At 39.6% G+C, this 26,325-nt stretch overlaps 2 protein-coding genes across 7 annotated transcripts in view; one reads left to right on the forward strand and one right to left on the reverse strand.

The window, feature by feature from the left end:
* Nucleotides 1-23,869, reverse strand: part of LOC138982484 (chorion peroxidase-like) — a 72,099-nt gene extending 48,230 nt beyond the window's left edge. Inside the window, exons 1-3 of the mRNA XM_070355787.1 lie at nt 23,753-23,869; nt 22,296-22,324; nt 12,748-12,773 (exon numbers count right to left, since the gene is read on the reverse strand). Coding sequence (XP_070211888.1) covers nt 12,748-12,773; nt 22,296-22,324; nt 23,753-23,854 — 157 coding nt within the window. The 5' untranslated portion in view covers nt 23,855-23,869. The remainder of the gene's footprint in view (nt 1-12,747; nt 12,774-22,295; nt 22,325-23,752) is intronic.
* Nucleotides 5,462-26,325, forward strand: part of LOC138982481 (transforming acidic coiled-coil-containing protein 1-like) — a 32,710-nt gene continuing 11,846 nt past the window's right edge. For 2 of the 6 annotated variants that reach the window (XM_070355782.1, XM_070355783.1), the window contains exons 1-8: nt 5,462-5,533; nt 7,349-8,073; nt 8,628-8,688; nt 8,992-9,481; nt 16,254-16,293; nt 16,720-16,828; nt 18,641-18,868; nt 25,425-25,478. In XM_070355782.1, coding sequence (XP_070211883.1) covers nt 7,379-8,073; nt 8,628-8,688; nt 8,992-9,481; nt 16,254-16,293; nt 16,720-16,828; nt 18,641-18,868; nt 25,425-25,478 — 1,677 coding nt within the window. In that variant the 5' untranslated portion in view covers nt 5,462-5,533; nt 7,349-7,378. Of the gene's footprint in view, nt 5,534-7,348; nt 8,074-8,627; nt 8,689-8,991; nt 9,482-16,253; nt 16,294-16,719; nt 16,829-18,640; nt 18,869-25,424; nt 25,479-26,157; nt 26,179-26,325 lie in introns of all 6 variants that reach the window. The other 4 variants (XM_070355785.1, XM_070355786.1, XM_070355781.1 and 1 more) reach the window with 3 other exon arrangements.

Genomic DNA, 26,325 nt, shown 5'->3' on the forward strand with positions numbered 1-26,325 from the left:
GGTGGTGCCAGTCACTTTCCTCCCGCGTCCCCTGGCGTGACAAGACGGACGGGAGGGACCTCCAGTAGTTGGGGCTGGGTCCCTTTGAGGCATGGGACCCGACGCTGCTCCACCCTGGGGGGTCCTCAATGGGCGAGCGCCATTTCCATCTGTGCTGGTTGATTGTGTCATGAGTCATTTGCGTAAGTGCGTGTACCCGTGGTTTGTTAGAATGCGCCGTGCGGCCCGGGTCCTCCGTCTTCAGCATTCGGGGTTTTCTGTCGGGGTTACCTCACCCTTAGCTCATGGCCCGTACGTCCTACCCTGAGAGCACAGGGGGGAGGATTTGCCGGGATCCCACCCGGAGCCAGTTTGGTCCGCGGCCGCAAGCGGCTGATCTCCATATCTGAAGACCGTTCCCCTATCCGCCACCCGGGGACGCGCTGGGTTGGGGGTGGTCGCCCCACTGAAAATCCCACACTGGGTTAAGAAAGATCAGCCTGTCCCAGTTTTCTTTCAACAAGTCTTTAGTCACTTGCTCAACTAAATTCTGGGATCATTACATTTTCATATATAATTGTTTGTTTTTAAATTTAAGTGTTTTTGTTTTTGAAGTGGGGAAGCAATAAAGAGGTCGTCGATATCAAAACTGATATCGACGGAAATGTCGTCGATATCACTTTTGCACTGAGCTCAGTTTTGCCCAATTGACCAATGGAAATCCACGTAACACATTAAATAGCAATATTGGCTGATATTGGCACTGTGTATTACAACTTATGGCTGATATTGGCACTGTGTATTACAACTTATGGCTGATATTGGCACTGTGTATTACAACGTATGGCTGATATTGGCTCTGTGTATTACAACTTATGGCTGATATTGGCACTGTGTATTACAACTTATGGCCGATATTGACACTGTGTATTACAACTTATGGCTGATATTGACACTGTGTATTACAACCAATGGCTGATATTGGCACTGTGTATTACAACGTATGGCTGATATTGACACTGTGTATTACGTGACTTATCAGTGGCTGATATTGGCACTGTGTACAAGTTACACTGAACTTATGGTTGACATTGGCACTGTGTATTACAACTTATGGCTGATACTGGCACTGTGTATTACAACTTACTGCGCTGATATTGGCACTGTGTATTACAACTTACTGGGCTGATATTGGCACTGTGTAACAGTATTACCGTAACGTATGGCTGATGATTGGCACTGGTATATTACAACTTATGGCTGATATTGGCGCTGTCGGTATGTGAGAATGAGGTACTGCGGTCAAGGGGAGGGATGAATTAAAAAATACCAAGAATGGTAAGTTGATAGACGTTTTCCGGAAATAACTCTGTCAGGATTTTCAGCGATCTGGTAGACTAAGAGTCCCTTTACCTGTTAAAAAGCAGCTGTTGGGTTGTGGATCTCAAAATCCGTTCAACAGAGTGAGTTCTCATGTAACTGAAATAATACTGAACAGTTACTTGGTGATTTTGAAAGCTTGAAAGCTTGAGAACACAAGTCCCAAGAATTTAGAAATGCTACAATGCTTTGCGGCATTCTTGGCCAAGCAAGTCCAACCGGCCGCTCAGAGTCGAAAATTACTTCCCTTGGACGCGTGACGTAGGCAGAGAAATCGGCCGGGTCCGTGTGGAACGCTCTCTTTCTTCAAGTACGGTTGGCGCAGTCGGGGTTGAAGAGAAACTAAGGACGGGGTGCAAGGGAGACTTCTCCCTTGATAAAAAAAAAAAAAAGTCAAAGAGTAGACAATAACAGAGTTCATGTGATGTACTATTCCGCACCCATTCCACCCCCCCCCCCCCCCCCCCCATCCTTCAGTCTCAGCAGAGACATACATTCTATCTATGTCTCTGGTCTCAGTATCGAGTCTCTAGAGCTCTCCCGGTCGAGACTGTGCCGCTGAGATATAGTGACTCTGAATTGTGAATCACTCTTCGGGATTATTTTTGTTGTTTTGTAATAGAACTTTAAGGTTTAATCGAAGATTGCTGACAATCAGTGTGACCGATATGGTATTAGTGACTGTTGCTGTGCTAATCGGTTGAGGTTCGCAAAATAGAACACAGTGTTCTTGAACGTTTGACGGGACGCAATTGCTTCATTTAATACGGCGGCTTTCTAGGCTGAGTTATGTCCCTTCTCCTGTCCTTGACAATCATATCAAGTATCTCGTTTCGCTTATACCAATACATTTTCCTTCTCTATTTCTACTACCCTATGAAGCCCACCCCCCCCCCCCCCCCCCCAACACACACACACACCTTGTAAGGCCCTAATTAAGATTTATTAGCTGTTTGGAGGTCTTCAAAAGGGACCTCCTGGCCTGTACCTGTAACCGCTGTAAACAGCGTTTGTGCGTGTGGCCACGGTGTAACGTATCGTCATTGCTTGTTTGCTTGTTGCTTGGTTGGCTGTTTGGTTGTCAGTATTATTTTGGATGTTGATGTTGGCGGTGGTGGTGGTGGTGGTAGCGGTTGCAGTGATTTTTTTTCATGTCACAGTCGCTCATTATGGGAATTGATACGTCACGGTGGATATGCATGTCTCTGTGCTTCCAGAATACATACTACATAGCCAAACCGTACCTCATGAAGGTCTTCAGTCCACAGGCACCTGCGCTCAGCCATTGTGTTGAGCCAGTCTGATATCTTCCTTCCGACCAGCTAGCGCTGCCTGTCCACTTTCCTATCCTTAGCGGATTATGACATTATTCAGTTATTCTGCAGGAAAGACAAATGCTGGAGAAAAACCGTTCTTTTCTGCAGCATTTCTGCATAATGTCATCTTTCGCCGAAACAGCGTTTTTTTCTGCAGCAAAACATTTTACTGCAGTAAAATTGAAATCAAGAATGCTGCACTAAAACGGTGCTGTTGTTTTACTGCAGAAAACCTGTTTACATTTTTTCTGCAGCATTTTGTACTGGCTTTTGGCGGATTGTGACATTATTCAGAGAATTATTCTGGAGAAAAACCGAAATGCTGGAGAAAAACTGTCTTTTCTGCAGCATTTCTGCATAATGTCATCTTTCGCCGAAGCAACGTTTTCAGTTTTACTGCAGTAAAACAGTTTTTCTGAAGCATAATGTTTACTTGGTTTTCTGCAGCATTATTGCGATTAACTTTTTCTTCAGAATAGTTTGTGACAGTTTTTCTGGAGAAAAAACGAACGACCTTGTAAAGTAGCGCCCCCTGGGATAGTATAATAGTTTGTAACTATTGGTAATTCTGGATGAGTCCATCTCTCGACAGAGGGGGGCTCGCGTGCTCCAACATTATAATGAGCCAGTAGCTACAAAATGCTGCAGAAAAAGTGTAAACAGGTTTTCTGCAGTAAAACGGTGTTGTTTTACTGCAGCATTCTTGATTTCAATTTTACTGCAGTAAAATGTTTTGCTCCAGAAAAACCCGTTGCTTCGGCGAAAGATGACATTATGCAGAAATGCTGCAGAAAAGACAGTTTTTCTCCAGCATTTATGTTTTTCTGCAGAATAACTGAATAATGCCAAAATGCTGAAGAAAAAGTGTAAACAGTTTTTCTCCAGTAAAACAACATCACCGTTTTACTGCAGCATTCTTGATTTCAATTTTACTGCAGTAAAAAAACGTTGCTCTCGCGAAAGATGACATTATGCAGAAATGCTGCAGAAACAAACAGTTTTTCTCCAGCATTTCTGTTTTTCTGCAGAATAACTGAATAAAGTCATAATCCGCTAAGGATACTTTCCACTGTCACATGTCACAAACTCAGTCCTGTGCGTCATGTGTTTGCACGTGATGATTCTCAGTTTTCCCCAAATTGTCAGCATTCCTCGTCGTACAATTGTTACTTGGGTGTGACTTTGATGAAGGGGTGCACTGCAGGTTGTACTTGCAGGAACATGAAACTGGTAAAGGGTGGGGGTGGTGTGTGTGTGTGTGTGTGGGGGGGCTCTCCTTCTGCCCAGTGCTAATGTAAAGTTGTACCAAAGATATGTAACGGGAGGGGGGGGGGGGGGGGGCACGGGTGTTCGGCCGGGCGGCCACCGTGCAAGCAATCTAAATTGAGTAGAAGGCTTAAGAAGAGCTCGTGTGTGTGTGTGTGTGTGTCACGTGTGTGTGTGTGTGTGTGTGTGTGTGTGTCACGTGTGTGTGTGTGTGCGTGTGTGCGTGTGTGCCGTTCGTGTGTGTGTGCGCGCGCGCGCGCGCGCGCGCGTGTGTGTGTGTGTGCGGTAACTGTTGGCTTCATTCAGTCAAGTTCTTGTTATGAATCCAAGAAACACACTTCCCTTGACTTCGAGAAGGCCATTCCTCCCCTTGACATCGATTGGTTGGCTGATGGATGGATGTCTGGATGAATACTATGGTTAATGCACAACTGTATCAAGTTATTATACTAGTGTTATGTTTTGTTGGTTTATTCTCTTTGCTATAATAATAATAATAATAATAATAATAATAATAAGAACATTTATATAGCGCTAAATCAAAAACTTTCGTTAAAAAGGCTTGCTCTAAGCGCTTGACATCTAAACTAAAAACGTCATTCACACTCTTTACAATGATGTACAAGAACTTCATGTCACACTCTTTCATTCAGTATAGCACCATTCACACAGTTGTTATTCTGTACAAGACAATAAGTTAGTCTAACATTTAGAATGTTCATAAGATGAAAACAAGAGAAAACCAGACTGATTAAAAAAACAACTGCTATACTAAGTTTAAATGCAGCTTCCGTCTAGCCTTTTCAAGTTTTCTACCCAAGATTGATTGTATAATATTGAAGGACGGTGATTAGCCTACACCAGTGTGACTGAGACTCAAGTCAGTGGCGCAATACCTAGAAAAACTGAATTTTAAAGCCGGGACTGACAGTTAAGATTGACAAATGATGATTAAAAAACAACAACAACACGGAACTGCTTTCCGATTCGATATTGGTGCGGGCAACTCGATCTCTTGTTCATCTTCGGTGTTCTTTCAACTAAGTTCTGAATTCGGCTCAGTTTTCAGTCTTTCTGATCTTTTGTTTCTTTCTTGCTTTACTTCTCTTTTATTATTTTTTAAAACTTCGTTTATTTGAGTTTAAAATAAAACAACATCAAGAAAGGTCAAAAAAGGTCAAGAAAGGCTAGTTAAGAAACATTAGCTTTTGACAAAACAAAACTACCACGAACCTCAGTCAAAAACTGATCAAGTCGCGTTAAACGTTCTATCAACTACTGTATAACCCTTCTTGTTTAGAATCTGTATTTTTGGAACGTTAGCAGTCTGTCTGTTTTTTTTATTTCATTGTTTTCCTTTTTACCAAAAAGAAATCTGGAGGGACACGTGTCAGAAATATGTGACCAGTCTTTTTGATGCACCGCCAAAAGTACAGGCCGCTCAAGGACAAGGATGAACAATCTGCAACAGCTTGTCAGGGGAGATTACCGGAAGGTAGATGTTACCTGGAGTTCGTTCCCCTCCACTGTGAAATCTTCTTGATCGGAGTCGCAGCAGAAGTCTGTCGTCTGGAATTTTGGTGATTTGGCAGGTAAATATATGGCAAATTCATCACAGCTTCCATGAAATTGAGACAACAGGTTGTTTAGTCAGCTTGGTTAATGTACAGTTTTCCATTATTTTTTGGACGAAGTAACCTTCCGGAATGACCCGAAACCTGTTGCGGAATGTACAGCATCCATCATATCAGCGCTGACGAATAATTATTGACAGACTGGCATCGGATAACCTGGAAATTTTTTCTATGGGAAACTGAATTGCAGAGTCACGGAAAGTAGTGAGGAATGAGCAAGCATAACCAAAACACAAATACAAACTTGATTTTGTTTCATCGATAAACTTATTCCGCCGCAAAAGATAGTGACGCTGATGGACCATTTCCTGTGAGTGTGAGTCAGTCTGTGAGTGTCCCTTTGACTCCTTGAGATTTTATCTCATACCTGGGTTGGGGCTTTGACTTCCACTTCCAGGGTGTATTGAATTCATAGAGATCAAGTCATTCAAGCTTTATACGTTCTGTCGGCCCGGAGTAAAGAAATATATGCCTAATGTCAGTGTTGTAGGAGAAAAGATAAGATAAGAAGTTTTAATTTATACATTATCATGAGTCATTTATATTTATAAGGTCCAAGTGAGAGGCAATGATCAATGGTCAAGTATCAAACGGAAAAAGAATCTATAGGCACTATCGTCTAACTCTAAGGATCACATGTAAATAACCAGGTTGCTCACTCAAATAGCAACGTGATCAAATGCAAACAAATAGATGACAGTTGACACTGAACGTTTTGCAATGTTTCTTTTTCTAGCTTTGTTTGATAGTACGTGATACTGTAGCATTGCATCAGCACCATGCACTTCCTACAGAGAGGAATGAAGTGGATAACAGATGACTTCCAATTGCATGTTGAACCTTAAGTTACCCATTTTTAGTCAGTCAGAATACCTCCCAGAAATCTGTCTTTTGATGGACTTGTACAATTTCTTTAGCTATTCAGTAATAGATTATAACCCCGGCCCAGCTTTTACCTTTTCAGCTAGAATATATATATATATGGTTCAGTATATATTTGCCGGCACTGCATGACTGTGTGTATATATATATGTTCATCAGATTCCTGTATGGTCCATGTAGATGCACAACATGTATGCATAGTTGTAAGTTAGTGTGCAACATTTCAAATATTTTTCATGTACCAGCAGTCTGTCAAGCCCTGTCCCAAAAAACCCTGTGTTAGCTAGCCTTTCACAATGCATCATTGGTTATGAATATATCATGCTTTTGTTTAATTTGTTTTTAGCATCATGGTAATGGATGATCAGTATCATAAGATTTATATGTGTATACATAGATAATTAAATTGTTGCCTGGAACCCTATGATGAGAACTGCTGTATGAAAAATCAGGACCTACATTTTTTTTGTATCTGCGACTGCTTATAATGGTATATGTGTTACAGTTAATAAGTGAAATCAGGCATTACGCGTAATGACTGAAATTTATACATGTAATGACTGTTTCATACAGACTAATGACTAAAATCTTATTGACTGATTTCACCTATTGACTGTCACTTCTGACGATCCAGTCATTACACGTAATGACTAGAGATTTTAGTCATTACACGTAATGCCTGTATGAAACATATTGACTGTAACATATATATATATATATGCCATGTTTTTCATATTTTTTGGTAAAGCTGTAATTTGTAAATCACCTGTATCAGTTCTGTACCGTTTTGAATACTGGTACATATTTTGTATTGATCACATAATAACTTTTGTTAAACAAATTATTGTCAAAAAAAAAAGATTCACCATACTAAGTCTTGTGCTGTTGCAGGCATGCTGATCTCCTGACAAACCGATAACCATGGAAGAAGATCAGGGCCGAGCGTCTCCACCCCTTCCAAGCAAAGGAGCCTACAACATAGACTTTGACGCGTTAGATGACGCCTATAACCCTTTTCAGACAAAAAAGGCTATCCCGCAGTCACCACCGCTGGGTAGAAAAAACAGCAGCAATAGTGCTGAGACTGTGCCGGATGAGCAACCAGTGAACAATCCAGTACCGGATAAGAAACTGGTTGAAGAGCCCATTAAAGTACCAGCAACAACAGTTGAGGAGCCCAGTGCAAAACCAGCAGTGTTGGTTGAAGAGTCTGGTGAAAAACCAGCAAATTTGCCTGAAAAGCAATGTGCAAAACCAGCAAATTTGCCTGATGAGCAAAGTGCAAAACCGGCAAATTTGCCGGAAAAGCAAAGTGCAAAACCGGCAAATTTGCCTGAAGAGCAAATTGCAAAACCAGCAAATTTGCCAGAAAAACAAAGTGCAAAACCAGCACATTTGCCCGAAGAGCAAAGTGCATCACCAGCAAGTGATAAGGTTCAGGACAGCAGCAATTTGTTGAAAGAACCTAGCGAAAAACCAAAGAGGAAAAAGTCAAAGTCACCGGCCTCTAAGCGTGCTTCAACAGGAAGTGACATCATTGATGGCCAGGCTGTTGAATGTCCCCAACCAACTGGAAATGCATCGGAGGATGTGCCTGTCACCGAAAAACCTGTGAAGTACGGAAGTATTGTGTAACATCAATCAAGCACAGACTGATAAAGTGATAGTGATAGTTCTAAAAAATAAAATATATATATTTCTACAACAACATTTAGCAACACCAGTTTGTGAACAGTTTAGGTTGTATGATTGTATGGTCGTGAAGCTTCTCAATGAATAGTTTATTGTTATTTAGAAAATAAGTTTCAGTCAACAGTCTTATGAACTAATGAAGGCACTTAAGGATGAGTGTTGGTAAAACTAACAATTCTTCAATTAACTGTTGATTGTGAGATGTTTCCTTTTATATTAATTTTCTTATCCAGAATATTAGACTAACCTTTTAAACGTAAAGGTTAAATAAAAGCAGATGGATCCGGTTGAACTGGGGAATTTTGTTGTTGATTTTGCAAATGAAGTCCTGTGTATTGTTTCATAAGATGGCAGAAAATTATATACTGGTCATTCAGAAAATGTCTATCCTGTTTGCCTACTTCTTAATTCAATGTTTTGTTTCAATTTATTTTTGGTTTTGTTGTTAATATCTGCCTTGTTGTTTCATTATTTGCAGGACAAAAAAAGTTGTAAAGAAATCGAAGTCAAGACCAGTTTCTAAAAACCTTGAAGGACAGGTATGTGTGTAATTTGAGAAAGCATCTTCCTGTACTTGTTGTAATTCTAATTCTGAGTTATAAGTCTGATTCTGACTACTGTACAAATAATTCATATTGGGCGTGAAATAATCTTGATAACTGTACTTGTATTGATAATATCTGTACACAGATGCATTCTGAAAAATGCTGAGATCAAAGCTTTTTTTTACGTTAGTTATATTATGCACATGTGTCATACAGATGCATGTATCACTCAGTTTTTCTGGTAATTCCTCGGGTTTTTTGTGGAGCTTCTTATTTTATGGCATGGTTATTGTGCAGGGTACACCTGAAAAACCACAGGCACCTGAAGGGGGGTCAGAAGCAAGCGCAACTGCAGCACCTGCAAAGGATGCTGAAGCGGTGCCTCCACCTCCAGACAAAACCACTCCCAACCAGCCTCAGGAAACCATGGTAACCACAGAAGACCAGCCAAAACCACTGGCAGAGAAGACCCTTCCTCCGCCTGAGAAGACCCCTCCACCACCTGAGAAAACTCCGCAAGAATCGGAGAAAACCACAGAAAGTGCCCCAGAGAAAGCTGCACAACAAACAGAAACTGCACCAGCTCCTGCAGACAAGACCTCATCACAGTCTGAGCAGACACCGAGCAAGGCAACCTCAGCTGTTGGAGAGAATGCAGTGGAAAGTCCTCCGAAGAAAGAGAGGAGTGGTAAGGTGAAGAAGACCAAGTCAAAGGTGAAGAAGTCTCCGCGGTCTTCTGCTGTGGATGGAGGGGTGGATGCTGATCCATCTGCTGGCGGTGATCATGGTAAGTTAACAACAAAGAATTTAGCATTTTCACTCCACTTTTGATATACAGTGGAACCCCCTTTTTAAGACCCCCCCCAATTTAAGACCCCCCAATTTAAGACTTCCTCCTTTTTAAGACCCTGTTTTCCCAGAAATTCTGTTCATAACCTCTGTGAATGTACCCCCATTTTAAGACTCCCTCCTTTTAATTTAAGACCTGATTTTCTCAGATTTTGGAGGTCTGAAAGGGGGGTTCCACTGTACTGCCTACTTTATACATTTATTTAATTGTGTGATGTTCTAATGGATGTATGCCAAACTAACAAATTACGTAAACAAAACTCACAGACCTATCACAGTTGTTGTTGTCACTGGTCGTCTGTGTTGACTTGAGAAAAGTAATGTGTGACTAACAGAGTTTTGTTTGCTATAGTATGTTCTTTTTTTTCTTTTTTGTCATTTGACCACTTACTGTATTGAGGTCTGTCACTTGCATAGCAGTGCTGCAATTCCTGAGTGTCACGTAAATGTCTGAAGGGCAAAGATACATGCCTCAATCATTCAGATGAAAGAGACAATCACCAGGTGTGCTAACAAACAGAGCCTAGACAATGTTTGCAGACAACATATCTGACAGTCATGCGTGGCTGTTTTGCCCTCTGTAGGTGGCTACGAATAAATTAGGATGTCAAACGACAGACCTCAATAACAGGAACACATTTAAATAATATGTACACATAGAATATTGAGTTTTACTCTCACAACTTTCAAGTATACTACAACTTAGTACAACTCTATAACTAGCTGCATCTGAGCATTGTGGCGCACTGTAAGAAAACTTTATTGTGTTGAGGCTCTGTCAGCCTATGCATGTATACTCACATAATGCAGTCACACACTCCTTTTTGGCTCACGTAAGTGTAGCCTATGCGATGCTAACTTTTGTCTGTCTGTGCGTGCATGCGTGCGTGCGTGCGTATGTATGTATGTATGTATGTATGTCTGTGGTAGAAACTTTAACATTTGAAGACGTCACAACATTTGAAGACGTCACATTATGACGTAAGAGGGTTAGACGTCACGCGAAGGAATTACTGAAAGTCTCGGTCATTGTTATTATGAGCGGGCCGAGACTAGTTTTTTCTTCGAAATCGGCCATTCAGATCTAGATCTAGTGTCTCGCTTTCTTTCACAGTGTCACCTATGCCGCTTACTGTGTGTGTGTGTGTGTGTGTGTATGTGTGACGAAGTGATTGAGTTTGTGTTACTGTTTGTCGATTTCTTACGTGAGCCTTGAAGGCTTCGCCTCTTGTTATATATATATATACTAGATGATTACCCGCTTCGCCGGGTACCGGCTTTGCCGGGAAGAAGTAGAGCCGAATACCAGGCTGCGCCTGGGACCCGGCTCTGCCGGGTGTACGCGAAGGAAAGGAGATAAACGCGCAAAACACTGGAGACCTTCTAAAAATAGTAACGTGCAGTGACCTTCTAAAAATAGTAATGTAGTAACGGGAATATGGATTGAGGCCACACGGAGGAAGGGAGATAATCGCGGCTGAAAACACTGGAGAAGATAAGGAAGAGTTACTGGTAGTGGATCCCGACAACAACAAAAACAAAACAAAAAAAAGTCGGTTCAGCGCGCACAGCGCTGTGCGCTGAGAGCACGTGTTGAAATATCTCATCGATGAGGTTGTGTCCGGGGTGTAGCTGAATACGGTGTCCAAATTTGAAAAAGATCCACCGAGAACTTTGGCCGTGTATCGCGAACAGACAGACAGACAGACAGACAGACACTAGTCGTATATATATATATAGGTATATATGTCTATTTGGATTCCAGACTTGGCTAAGAGATCTGTGCTCCTGACTTTGAATTCAACAAACGCTTCTTTGAGTTACTCTGACTTTGTAGCTACTCTGACTTTACTTGTATTGATCTAACACTTCTTTGGGTGCGACAAATTGAACTGCTTTGCAAGAGCTTCACCTCCAAAGCTGTTTGAACACTGTGTGTGTAACCTGATCCCTACAAGCAAACAATCTGTACTTGTATGCATTGTCTGGTCTGACAGTGACACACACACAGATTTGACAAACACAGCCTATCAATACAGCACAATCTTTGGACCTCTGCTTTGTAGGAGTTATTGAACCATGACATTGAATTATGGCTCAGGTTTTTTGTTCCTTGAAAATACAGTTTGAAGCATTGTAATGAAGAAAAATCATGATACCTGACTTTCTTGTAGTGACTGTGTCAAGTCATTAATGTTTTGTTTGTTGTTTGTAAATTCAAAGAAATGCAAGTGGAGTTCAGCTTCGTTTTAGTTTTACGGCACTTGGCGCTTAGTTTCAACAATCGTTAGGCATGTCCTTGAGGCAGAAAACTAATGAATACATATTTTCCAGAACTATAGTTTTTCAGTGTGCCATGACACTGTACTACATTGGTAGCTATGGTTTTAGATTAAATGTCAAGAAAATGTATGTGACTATTATTTAAAAATAATATGATAACTTGAAACTTCTGACAGGCTAAACTTAATGGTACAGTCCAACGACTCTTGACTATGTAAAATTTAAAGTCTGTTTGTGTCATGAAGTGATCCAAAAAAAGGATAAACATTACATTGAACATAAATTTATCTGATTTAATTACATCAAAGTAAATGTTGACCCCTCTAGATTTTGACAGTGTATCAGGTTACAATACATTCGCCAACAGGACTAGCATAAAGTTAAAGCATGCAGAGTCTGCTTAGTCACATAATACCTTGGCAGTAATTAAGTTCAATCATGCTTCATGCGGAATACTGGCATAACAAATGCTAATGTTACTGGCTTATTAAATCTGACCCCTTATTACAGCTGGCTTTTGACTGATGTATCTGAATACATCTGCCTGTGAATTAATGGATAACTTGGTGGTTAAAAACTGATACTTTATGTTCATGCATAAAGTACTAAATAAGGTTTTAGATGCAATCCAACATATTTACATGCACATATGTGAAACATGTTTGATTGCGAGACAGAACTGCTTTGACTCCAGTGAGACAGATCGATCGCCATGCTTCAGTCGCCTTGGATACAATTTAACACAGTTTGTGCAATTTCATGGAAATTAAACTAAATCAGCAACTTGAACTAGTTTGCATTGTTACTTTAAAACAAAATAAACACTTTTACACAGATTTGTTTTAAACAAGTATTACTATTAGCAATCATCTTGCCACAGCTTAGCTCATTAGAACGATAGGCATACACAGCCATACTTACCAACCAGTGCGAACTTTCTCCCCAGCCTGCAAAGAATGAGTCAGGACTTTGAGAGTAAAACAGAGAAAGGTTTCACAGTGTATAGCTGACTGCGTTTAAAAAAGTGTAGCAGCAGCCAGCTGCAGATTGAGCCAGCCTGTAGCAGCCAGGGGTTGGTCTGGCAGCAGACATGTATGCCAGCTGTTGTGGTGTGTGGTGCTGTACTGCTGTGTGCATAATCTGCCAGATTGGCTCAGCACCTGTGTTCTTCCAGGGGGAGGGCTGGGCTCACTTCTCAAAGCTGCAGCTCAACTATTTTCAGTGCTAAGTAATATTTCACCACATCACTTCCACCCTGAAAGTATAGGCATTGAGAGAAGAGGAATTCCACAATCTCTGTGGCCCACTAGCTGCTTGGCCGAGAGTATACTGTACACACACAGCAGGCCTGCTTCAGTTTGTGACTTGAGGTAATAGGAGGGGTGGGGTGGCTCTTTGTGTACACATGACCCCCATTTTAAGAGCTCCTTTGCTGTCTGACACAAACACTGTCCCATTGGATACTGGAGCTGTTTACTGGCATGGCAGGCAGGCCAAGTTTTTTTATGACTGACTCAGTGACTGCCTTTTCTCTTCACTGCAACTTAAAAAAGGCTGAGGCTTTGTTGACTGACGGTGTACATCTGTTGGTTTAGTTTCTTTGCCACCTTGAAAATGAAGGGAAACTGTGGAGTGCCCATTCCTTAGTGGTAGTAGTAGTGTGTGTGCTGTATGTACCTGTGTGTGGATTAGCCTAATCCAATCAGGTTGAGTGACCAGGTGTCCCTGATTGTACTAGCTGGTGCCTGTTCTAGGCATGTAAGTATACTGTTGTTCTTCCTGTATGTCTGGCACAGGTGACAATGCTCTCTAACGGGGAACATGCTGAAGGTAGATTTCTGTTCTCTTTGGGTTAAATTTTGCAGGAGTCTTGACCCCGATTGTAACTGTAGGCTGGTACAATATCACTTTACGTTGTCATAACAGTATTAACCCTATATATTATTCCTGTTACAATATCATGAAATCAGATCTATAGATATGCGTTGAGCTTGCCTGTTTAATTCCTACATGCTTGTTCCGCGACTAAACATTTCTATAGTCTCGGCACGGGGATCTCAAGTTGTTTGGCCCCTAGCTGCAGCTGTTGTGTCAATAGGAAGTTGAATTTAACAGCTCCTGGTATTTAGAGTGTTTCCACTACAGCGCACTGGCCTTCCTTTAAAATGTGAAAAGAGGAGAGGGGAGAAAAGGAGGTATATCTGTCATCAGTAACCACAGGCATTTCAGGCATCTTTCTGTTTGTTTTTTCTTTACAAACCCTGTGTGCGTTTTAACTTTCAGCCAACTGGTTTTTGGTAGTACATGTGATGTGTTTTAACACTAATCTTCCTCTAATTCTCTTGTTTGTTTTAGTTTTGTGTCTGTACATATTGTGTCATTCTCTGTGTATATGTCTCTGAAGACTCAGGACGCATAAATTCAAGAGTCTCAATTTGTTTTTGTTCCAATCATAAGTAATCATTTACATGTAGTGAACATATAATGCAAGTGAAACAAACATTCATTGCATTGAAGACCAAAGGAAAGTGAAGCATAATGGTACAAACATCTAGCTCTCTCCTCATCCACCTTTTTTCCATGTCCAATTGCCTCCCTCTCTCTCTCAGAGCTTCAATTGAAGGTGTGCATAGTGTCATACAGGTATAGATCTGCATATGTGTGGATTGCATGGTTTGCATTGTTGACGGAAGCTAGGATCCATTGCTTTAAATGGGTTTGGGAAATAACATGTACTCATAACAGTCAGTTCACACTTCAGATGTTTTTCTTCTGTCAGTGTTTTGATAGAAACAAGACCCTCTTCTTGTCAGTGGTTGCTTCTTTTAGCCAAGTTCTGAAAGACCACAGAAATCAATGATTTATAGATCAGTGCCTAAACACAGAAACATGTGTTTGCTCATGCTTAAAGTGCCTTTATTTTACAGCAAGTGTATGGAATTGAACGGGTTTCAGACTTTGGTCTGTAAACATTCCTTCATTACTTCAGTGTTGCCAATCTTTAGACCACTTCGGTCTCATTAGAATGTCATTCTCTGAGAGCTGCTGTCTTCAGTTGTACAACTTCCGACACAAAAGGCATTTCTTTGAGCCATGTAAATATATACTCCACACAAAGGCTGAACTGTGGTACTGGTGAACACTGAGAGCCAGTACTCCACGTGTGTTGGCTTGGTGTATGTGCAGTGGGATTGTTAGTTTACCTAACCTCCCTTCTTATCAGTTATAGGTATTTTCTGCTGCCACCACTGTGGTTTATCAAAGCTGGCCTGGGGTGTTTGAATCAATAAACCAACTTCTCCATGGCTAAACTTGGTGCTTGCTAATAATTTACTGGAGATTGAATTGATGAAGAGGTTTCTGTTTTTAGACTGTGATTTACTTTTGTGCTAGAAACTTTACCTGGTGGTAATTGTGAGGTGACTTCAACAGGAAGAACCCGAAGAAATGTGACCTTGATCGAGTGCAGGATTGAATTACACTGATGGCATTCAAATCTATCATGGGATCGCCACTAATAATCATGTGCATAGACTAAGCTAATTCTTACAACTACACAGTCTCGTCTCAGTTTATGAGCAGCCTGTGGCAGACATGATACGCAGCAAGCCTGGTAAGAGTGCTAATCGGAGAGCAAGATTGGATGTCATGGACGAGAGTTGTGTTCATTAGTGAATTACTGGGTTAATCTACTGAGTTCAGTTCAGTGTGTGTGGATTTTGTCGACAACTGCTGGTATAGTACTACAGTGGTACCTTCCATGTGAGGCCTCTCCCACGAGAGGACACCTCCCATGAAAGGACACCTCCTGTGAAAGGACACCTGTTCAGGGTTTAGCCTGGGAGAAAAAGACAATGGGACATTTGTCCCCCTCTACCAAATTCCGATGGAACATAGTTGAAGGCAAGAAGCACTTTGACCCAAGATGCAAAATGGTGCAATATGGTGCCATCTGAGAAGTAGCCGCTATACTTCTGTTATGTGTGTGTGTGTGTGTGTGTGTGTGTGTGTGTGTGTGTGTGTGTGTGTGTGTGTGTGTGTGTGTAATCCGATGTAAAGTGTACATTTGGTGGCGCAGTGGTACGTAATCTCAATGACCATTGTCAATGTGCCCTTTGACGCACTGAAGGGGATTGTGATGGGACATTTTCAGATTTAATGCGCCAATGGCGCAGGGCGCACTAGTAAATGAAACCCTGCCTGTTGTATTTTTGTCTAATAACTTCACCAAAATAATGATACATGTCTTGAAAGGAAACCTTCAATATACTTATAGGGACACTTTTGGCTGGTCAAAAGGGTGTCCTTTCATCACAGGTACCATTCATGGTCTTGTTTACTATTATTTTATTTGTAATCATTGTTTTTGTGATTATTTTATTTAAATTGCTTTTTAAGTTTAAATATATAATGGTGTTCTGTTTCAGAAAAGGAAAGCAAGATCCCTCCACGGGTCAACTCTCAAGGGTAAGCAATGCATTTCATTTTGTTTTCGGTGTCTGTCTAATTCTGTGTGTCTATCTGTCTGTTTGCGTCTGTGTATGTTTTTGTGCTTTAAATTAAACAAGATTCAGCACTCCAATACTGGTAATAGAAGATAATTGACTGCCAACATTGTATTTTATACAATTATAATGTAATCCTGGTTGATTGTGTGCATGTGGTCAAAGGCATGTGATCCTGCTACAATTATCGTGTTATTACAGTGTATTATTTAGTCATGATGAAAATGGCTCTGTACATAATGTGTGTGTGTGCGTGCGTATGTGCGTGAGTGTGTTGGGACAGAAACAAGTTCTTTACATTTTGTTTCTATGTTCGTGTATTTTTGTTTATTCAACCAAGAACCACTTTGATTCTAGACCTATAATAGATTACATTTTGCATTTGCAGGGATTCTGCAGGATCCCATGATTCTACCCTGGATCCTGATGCACAGAAGTCAAAGCACCCAGCGGCGCGTGTTCTGGAGCAACAAATACGGGACGACCCGCAGGCAAAGGTCAGCTCATGACAGAGAATTTTGCTAGTGTTTTTTTGTTGTTGGTTTGGTTTGAATGTGTGTTTAGGGATGGTGCTGGAGAAAATTATTATTAGTGTCACCAGTTTCACCCACTTTAAGAAAAAAAGAAGTTTATTCTTCTGAAACGTCAGCTAAGCTTAATTTCCGTGGTTTACAATAACTTGAATAAGTACGTTGACGTTTTGTTGACAACAAATGACATCCCTGTGTCTTATTGTGTGTGTGTTCAGTCAGTCTATAATCATGATAAAAAAAAATGCGGGTTAGGGGGAAGAATTTACCCGATGCTCCCCAGCATGTCGTAAGAGGCGACTAACGGATTAAGTGTTTCTTGTATAGAGTATAGTCAATTTTTGTAAAGATTTTAGTCAAGCAGTATGTAAGAAATGTTAAGTCCTTTGTACTGGAAACTTGCATTCTCCCAGTAAGGTAATATTATTGTACTACGTTGCAAGCCCCTGGAGCAATTTTTTGATTAGTGCTTTTGTGAACAAGAAACAATTAACAAGTGGCTCTATCCCATCTCCCCCCCTTTCTCCGTCGCGATATAACCTTCGTGGTTGAAAACGACGTTAAACACCAAATAAAGAAAGAAAGACAAGTGGCTCTATCACATCTCCCCCCCCCTCCCCCCCTTCTCCGTCGCGATATAACCTTCGTGGTTGAAAACGACGTTAAACACCAAATAAAGAAAGAATCATGATAAAGGGGGGCATGATTTCTTCCTGATGACGGATAAAACTTATGGCTAATGGTTGACGATGCACAACAGTTTCCCTGACGGGCGGGGATGTAGCTCAGTCGGTAGCGCGCTGGATTTGTATCCAGGTGGCCGCTGTCAGCGTGAGTTCGTCCCCACGTTCGGCGAGAGATTTATTTCTCAGAGTCAACTTTGTGTGCAGACTCTCCTCGGTGTCCGAACACCCCCGTGTGTACACGCAAGCACAAAACCAAGTGCGCACGAAAAAGATCCTGTAATCCATGTCAGAGTTCGGTGGGTTATAGAAACAGAATAACTAGGAATAGGTCTTGCCAGTGCATGGAACATTGCTTATAGAGGCAGGAAAGAACCTGAAGAACACGATCTTATTCCATGAAGATCTATAAGGCTGGGAAAACCAGCTGATGAATAACTACAAGATTTATTTTCTTCATGTGAAAGATGCACATATAGCTGCCGCTCATTCAAGTGAACTAAAACACTGGGTTATGAATGCTCATTTATCAATCTAAATTAGGATAAACATAGACAAAAAGCGAACTGGTCGCAGTCATTTTTTCTCTTCTGTATGTGTTTGCTTTTGCTTTCCTTCGTTCTTTCATAATGTGTCTTTCAGTTTTGTATTGGTTGGTGGTCAAGCAGGTTTTTTCTTGTATGCACATTGTGTTTCTGACTTTCTTTTTCTTTCAACGGGAAATAAGTGTGGTATATATGATCGTGGGTATAAAGCAGTTATATTAGTTTTATATAACCAACACCGCCGAAATCAAGTTGACTATAAAATAGCTTCTTCACATTTCTGAAGGGGTCACAAAATATGTGTCAAAATGGAGATGTTTTTTGTTGTTTCTGTATTGTTGGGTTTATTTGGCTCTATTTCATTTCCTTTGCTTTGCTGTCTTGTTTCTTGTGGGCTTCTTGGTTGGTTGATTGGTTTTGTGCTTTTTGTTTGTTAAACCCCCCAAAAATCGTCCATACTTGGCAGTGTGTTACAATTTTTGGGTCACTTTTTGTTACACATATAATTACTTTTCCATCACAATTTTCTGTATGAAATGGGCACACCACAGCACACCTTTCCAAACGAATCAGAAGACGATTTCTACGATGCATTTGACACGTCGCCGTCAGTGACGATGGATGAACTGGATCAGATGCAGAGCTACAATGACATGAATGACTCATGCATGCTCTACCAGTCTCGGGGTGACCTGGGGGGACTATCCTGGTCCCAGGAGGATAGCACTCTCTTGGACGGAGGGGCCGGGGAGGCAGCGTTTTCAGAGGATTTGACTCTCGTGCGTAATAGGCCAGAGAAGAGAATGCTTTTTGCCTTCTACTTGGTCATGCTGCCCAAGCATTTCAAATTTCTAGTGAATATTAACCCCTCATTAACAGTAACCATTCTGAGAGATCCCGTTATCTCACGTGCTAACCAGTGATTGGTTTGGGGCATCATGTTATTGTTACTCAACTAAAACCTGAAATTTGAATGTGATGATGGAGCATCTTGGTTTTAGTTTATAGATTAGACACAAGGAATGTAAATTTATGTTTGGATTTGTAATCTACTAAGTATGACTGTTCATGTTTTTAATGGTTACAACTTACATGTTGTAATTGTACAGTCAGACTGCATTATCACATATTATATTGGTGTTAGGGGATTTATGTATTGTTCAGGTTTCAGCCGAGTCACAATATTGTCTCACTAATATTTGTGTAGAATTTAGATCACAAATTGAATTATCAGAATATGTGTACTTGGGTTTTGCATTCTTTCTTGTTCGTGTGTTTCATTTTTATATTTAGTCAAGTTTTGACTAAATATTTTAACATCGAGGGGGAATCGAAACGAGGGTCGTGGTGTATGTGCGTGTGTCTGTGTGTGTGTGTGTGTGTGTGTGTGTGTGTAGAGCGATTCAGACTAAACTACTGGACCGATCTTTATGAAATTTGACATGAGAGTTCCTGGGTATTAAATCCCCGAACGTTTTTTTCATTTTTTTGATATATGTCTTTGATGACGTCATATCCGGCTTTTCGTGAAAGTTGAGGCGGCACTGTCACGCCCTCATTTTTCAACCAAATTGGTTGAAATTTTGGTCAAGTAATCTTCGACGAAGCCCGGACTTCGGTATTGCATTTCAGCTTGGTGGCTTAAAAATTAATTAATGACTTTGGTCATTAAAAATCTGAAAATTGTAAAAAAAAATAAAAATTTATAAAACGATCCAAATTTACGTGTATCTTATTCTCCATCATTTGCTGATTCCATAAACATATAAATATGTTATATTCGGATTAAAAACAAGCTCTGAAAATTAAATATATAAAAATTATTATCAAAATTAAATTGTCGAAATCAATTTAAAAACACTTTCATCTTATTCCTTGTCGGTTCCTGATTCCAAAAACATATAGATATGATATGTTTGGATTAAAAACACGCTCAGAAAGTTAAAAGAAACAGAGGTACAGAAAAGCGTGCTATCCTTCTTAGCGCAACTACTACCCCGCTCTTCTTGTCAATTTCACTGCCTTTGCCATGAGCGGTGGACTGACGATGCTACGAGTATACGGTCTTGCTGAAAAATGGCATTGCGTTCAGTTTCATTCTGTGAGTTCGACAGCTACTTGACTAAATATTGTATTTTCGCCTTACGCGACTTGTTTGTATTACATTTAGTCAAGTTTTGACTAAATGTTTTAACATAGAGGGGGAATCGAGACGAGGGTCATTGTGTGTGTGTGTGTGTGCGTGTGTGTGTGTGTGTGTGTAGAGCGATTCAGAGTAAACTACTGGACCGATCTTTATGAAATTGTACATGAGAGTTCCTGGGTATAATATCCCCAGACGTTTTTTTTTCTTTTTGTTTGATAAATGTCTTTGATGACATCATATCCGGCTTTTTGTACAAGTTGAGGCGGCACTGTCACACTCTCATTTTTCAATCAAATTGATTGAAATTTTGGCCAAGCAATCTTCGACAAAGGCCGGACTTTGGTATTGCATTTCAGCTTGGAGGCTCAAAAATTAATTAATGACTTTGGTCATTAAAAATCGGACAATTGTAATTAAAATTATTTTTTTATAAAATGATCCAAAATTACGTTTATCTTATTCTTCATCATTTTCTGATTCCAAAAACATATAAATATGTTATATTCGGATTAAAAACAATCTCTGAAAATTAAAAATATATAAATTATGATTAAAATAAAATTTCCGAAATTGATTTAAAAACAATTTCGTCTTATTCCGTGTCGGTTCCTGATTCCAAAAACATATAGATATGATATGTTTGGATTAAGAACACGCTCAGAAAGTTCAAACGAAGAGAGGTACAGAAAAGCGTGCACAGCGCAACCACTACCGCGCTAAACAGGATTTTGCACGAGCGGCGGACTACGGTCATTGTGAAAAAATGCAGTGCGTTCAGTTTCATTCTGTGAGTTCCACAGCTTGACTAAATGTAGTAATTTCGCCTTACACGACTTGTTCAGTATTTTTCTTTTTACATTTAGTCAAGTTTTGACTAAATGTATTAACGTAGAGGGGGGCCAATCGAGACGAGGGTCATATGGTGTATGTGTGTCTGTGTGTGTGTGTAGAGCGATTCAGACTAAACTACTGGACCGATCTTTATGAAATTTGACATGAGAGTTCCTGGGTATGAAATCCCCGAACGTTTTTTTCATTTTTTTGATAAATATCTTTGATGACGTCATATCCGGCTTTTCGTGAAAGTTGAGGCGGCACTGTCACGCCCTTATTTTTCAACCAAATTGGTTGAAATTTTGGTCAAGTAATCTTCGACGAAGCCCGGACTTCGGTATTGCATTTCAGCTTGGAGGCTTAAAAATTAATTAACGACTTTGGTCATTAAAAATCTGAAAATTGTAAAAAAAAAAAAGTTTTATTAAACGATCCAAATTTACGTTCATCTTATTCTCCATCATTTGCTGATTCCAAAAACATATAAATATGTTATATTTGGATTAAAAACAAGCTCTGAAAATTAAAAATATAAAAATTATTATCAAAATTAAATTGTCCAAATCAATTTAAAAACACTTTCATCTTATTCCTTGTCGGTTCCTGATTCCAAAAACATATAGATATGCTATGTTTGGATTAAAAACACGCTCAGAAAGTTAAAACGAAGAGAGGTACAGAAAAGCATATCGTTCTCAGCGCAACTACTACCCCGCTCTTCTTGTCAATTTCACTGCCTTTGCCGTGAGCGGTGGACTGACGATGCTACGAGTATACGGTCTTGCTGCGTTGCATTGCGTTCAGTTTCATTCTGTGAGTTCGACAGCTACTTGACTAAATGTTGTATTTTCGCCTTACGCGACTTGTTTTTAACTTTTACTTAGTAGTTTACAAGCAAGGGTTGTGGGCGCTAGCTTTTCCTGTATATATTGAAATTGACAGCCATGTTGAATGGCTCAAAGAACAAGATTACTATTGCAAAATATTAGGCAAAGAGTACCATTGCCGCATCAATAGATTAATTTTTCCATACAATATGTGCATACATTTCTAAACAGTATACCATGAAATATATCCTACATGTATTTGTGAGGTTACATATATTATGAGCAGATGTGTACATTAATTTTCTATTTGCATCTTTCAGCAATGGTTATTGTAATTTGAATTTTGTTAAACTTGCACAAATTTGAATCATCAGAAAAATTTTGATTCTTGTAGCTTACCTGGCCCTAGGTTCACGTACAATCACATCCTGCAGGAAAAAGGAATGCTTCAATAATAGAGTTTCAGAAGCATACAAACAGCATCGTAAAAGACAGTTAACACAAGTGCACCAAAAGACTGTACTCTAAAAACTAAAATATAGCAAAAGAAACATTGTTAACTAATGCTTTGCAGAAGCACACACAACAATTAATACTGGGCACGGGGCTAAAAAAAACCAGCACTGTTAAATAAAGACGTAACAAAAGGTCACTAAAAGCACCGTAAGATAGAGGTACAGAACTATAAGAAGTATATATATATAAAATCCATTGTAAAATAGAGCTTCTGAAGGATGCAAAAACATTGTGAAATAGCTAGTGAGAACTTAAAAGCAAAGAAAAAACTGAAAGTATGTGCTGTCAGAAGTAAACAAAATGCACTAATATAAAATAGAGCAATAAAAGCTCATACAAAAAGCATTCTAAAATGATTGAGCTACAGAGGTGCAACAACAACAACAGAAACAAACAAATCTGTATATAAAAACACAAATAGACCCTTACAGGGGAGCTACAGAAGCACACAAAAGCATCCTAAAGAAGAGCTACAGAACTCAGAAAAGCATGCAAAAAGCATGGTACAATAGAGATACAGAACTGACAGAAAAGCATGCAAAAAGCTTGGTAGAATAGAGCTACAGAAGCACACAAAAGCATCCTAAAGTAGAGCTACAGAACTCAGAAAAGCATGCAAAAAGCATGGTAGAATATAGTAATAGATACAGCAGCACACCCACACACACACAAAAAACAGACAGCATACTAAGTTCCCAAGAAAGTTCAGCTGCACAAGTTTGAATTTGAAGTGCATGACAGCACAACAGGGGAGCCAACTTAGGCCTGACTCAGTCGTCAGCTGTGTGACTGCCATGCAAAAGGGAGCATTACTGAACCTTTGACAGACAGACAGACAGACAGACAGAGAGGCAGCCAGTACACTTCCCTTATAGCTGTGGGATGTTGTGTGACCAAGATGGGAAACTACTCAGTGTCTAACTACAAGGAAACAGAGGATAGTGAACACAGTGTTGACTCAAAACATGTCACTAAAGAGGTACACTTTTGTAGTGTGTTTGTGTGCTTGATCTTTTTCAGTCATGTTACATGAATAAATTTACATTCAAACACCAGCTGTTATCACTTGCTGCCTGCAGCCATCATTGAACTGTGGATCAATTCTACACGATCACTCTAGGTCACTGCACTGATATGTGTGTTAGATACTCGGTCTAGTAGCCAGGAAGTAATATTGAAGGCTGTGTTTACTGCATTTAGAATAGTAATGAGTAACATCTGCATTGTTCATTTTGTTTTATCCTTTTACTGCCCTGCTCAGCTTTTGAGATTTATATTTGCAAATACTGTGACTGATCGAAAACAGTGGACACTGTACAGTTAATCACGTTTATACTCACGTGAAAATGATCATGCACACACTTTCCCCAAGAAGCCAGTAGTGAATATCCAAATGGGAAATTGGGTTGAGGTGTCCTATAGCTGGGTCCATCATCACACATGTCACGTACTGTACTAATGCCAATGGCAAAAGTATATGAAACTTGTGTGTGTATGTGTGTAGTTAGCAGGAAGAGGGGGAAGTGCATGGATAGTGTGTAGGTTTCAGTGAGGACAGGATGCGTGTGTTGATTGAGCCCTCTGGCCAGGGAAGTGTATAATGACTCACTGCACGTTGTGGGATGAAAACCTGCTGGTGTAGAAAGCATTTTCCCATACAAGTTGTCATTTGATACTGCTGGTTCATTTCATGCAAGCTGTTTTGTTTTACTTTTTGTGTGTTTTACTTGTATATCTTGGCTGATGGAAGCATTTTGCATTCCCCTTCTTCTACATCCCCCATTTCCTGTCTGCATGTCTTAAACAAAAGAAAGAAAAAAAGAATGTAGATTTCTTTTTGGTCGGGGGATGGGAAGGAGGGAGGCTGAATTGAAAACACTCCTCTTTCCTGTTTTGTCTGATTATTATTGCATGATATGCTAACTACTACAACAGTTTACAAGTGCACAAATTTCCGAAGGATCTTTTCATTGCTTTGGTATTTTAATCAGACACAGCTAGTTTTTTATGTGAAACCTTTTGATTTCCTTTTCAACTTGTACTGATAATGTGCTCAGGAAAATTGATAGATGCGTTTTTTTGTTACTTTCTGGGATTTATATATATATGAGAGGAAAGCAACAGACTTATGCAACACACTTATGCAGGTTGTAGACATATCAAGTTTTCAAATTGTCTTTTTTCAAATTGTCTTCCGAACTTGTTGCATTCAGTTTTTAATTAGTACATGTACTAATTAATTAGCATACTTGACTGTATATTTGTTAATATTTTTTTTAAATTCGTAATGAATATTTACATATATATATATTAATTGATTACTTGACTATGTGATATTTATACTTTATGTAAGCCTTTCTACAGCACAGGCAGGGTTATGGGAGCTACATGCTAACGCTAAAATAGTTCATGCTGCCTGAGCAATTTTTGATCTCAAGACTATTGATGGTTTTTGCTTGTAGTGTTTTATTCACACGCGCATGAGTTATATTGCTGTTAATAATGCTGTTCACGCATGAGAAACTAGATAAACAGTATTATATAACTTACTAAAAAGATGCCTGCAGAGATCTAGGATTGAAATCCCCTGATTGTGTAATTAAAACAAATATCATTTACTTACAATCTTTATGGTTGCATTCATATGTACACAGTGTATAAAATGTTAGAACATTCAGAGACATTTGACATTTTAATCAGTGATATGTATGTGAATATGATCTTCCATACATGTCTATGTAAATCTGAAGCACATTAGTCGCATATATATATTTGTGGTGGAGATAAAAAAAAAACACTACCAGTAGTATTTTTTGTTCCCCTGCTATATGGTATTACAACAATATCTGTTACCTATTCTGGAATCAGCTTTTAGTATTCTTTTCATGCAGTTTTGTGTGTTTTTTGTTAAGTATTTTTGAGTGGTTTTGGGGGTGGGGTTGGTGGGTTATTCCCCATTTCAAGTGTTGGAAACAGTCTAATATTTTTGAAGTCTATCTTTTCTTGTTGCAGGGTGATTCAGACATGGCGGACAGTCGCACAGAGTCTGTTGTGAAACTGGTGCAGGTATGCCATATTTTTTACTTCTGCTTCATTTTAAATTTTGGTGCCCAGGAATTGGTTTAAAAAAAAAAGGGATTCCCACATTTTAATGCGCAGACCTGCTTTGTTAAAGATTTCTTTCATTTCAGTTTACTTTTATACGTGCATTTTTTGGTCATCTCATTTTGGATTTGATTAATTGTTGTGACTTTTTTCGTCACCCCCTAGCTTAAAGGGTTTACCCATGGTGTGTTTTAATCTTTATTCTTTCGAGTGTTAGAATTTGAATTTTTCACTCTTATTGTTGCTTTTAAATTTGTTTTTAAACCCATTAATGCGTGTGCAGGGCAGTTACTTAATTAGCTCTTGCACAGCTTTAACTGACTCGCAATACTAAACAGTATTTGCAGTGGGTGGGTAGCTAGCATTTTGATTTTACAAGTGTTTGCCAAAGGAATGCACCTGAACTCCTTATCACTGATATTTTAGAGGGTTTTGTTTAGTGTTGAATGGTTATGAATAATGTGTGAATCTGTTTAATTCCCAATGACAACATGGACTCAGTAAGCGGTTAGCTAGCACTTTGATTTGCAAGTGGTTGCAAAAGGAATGCATCTGAACCTCTTATCACTGATATTTTAGAAGATTTTGTTCCGTACTGAATGATATATAATATATTAATGTGTGTTTCCCAATGGCAAAGGAGAAAAGTAGCCCCGGACAGGTAATAAACAGTTGCTGTCACGTCTCTTCAGGCACAATCTCTGTCACTGTCGGAATGTTCCCATGAGGTCTTTTCCATATAAATGTCTACCAGTGTCAATTCTTCTTGTCTGAGTCTCGTTTTGGTTTTTTAAATACCTGTGTGACA

This window comes from Littorina saxatilis, linkage group LG12, assembly GCF_037325665.1.
Source record: "Littorina saxatilis isolate snail1 linkage group LG12, US_GU_Lsax_2.0, whole genome shotgun sequence".
NCBI classification, from domain to species: domain Eukaryota; kingdom Metazoa; phylum Mollusca; class Gastropoda; order Littorinimorpha; family Littorinidae; genus Littorina; species Littorina saxatilis.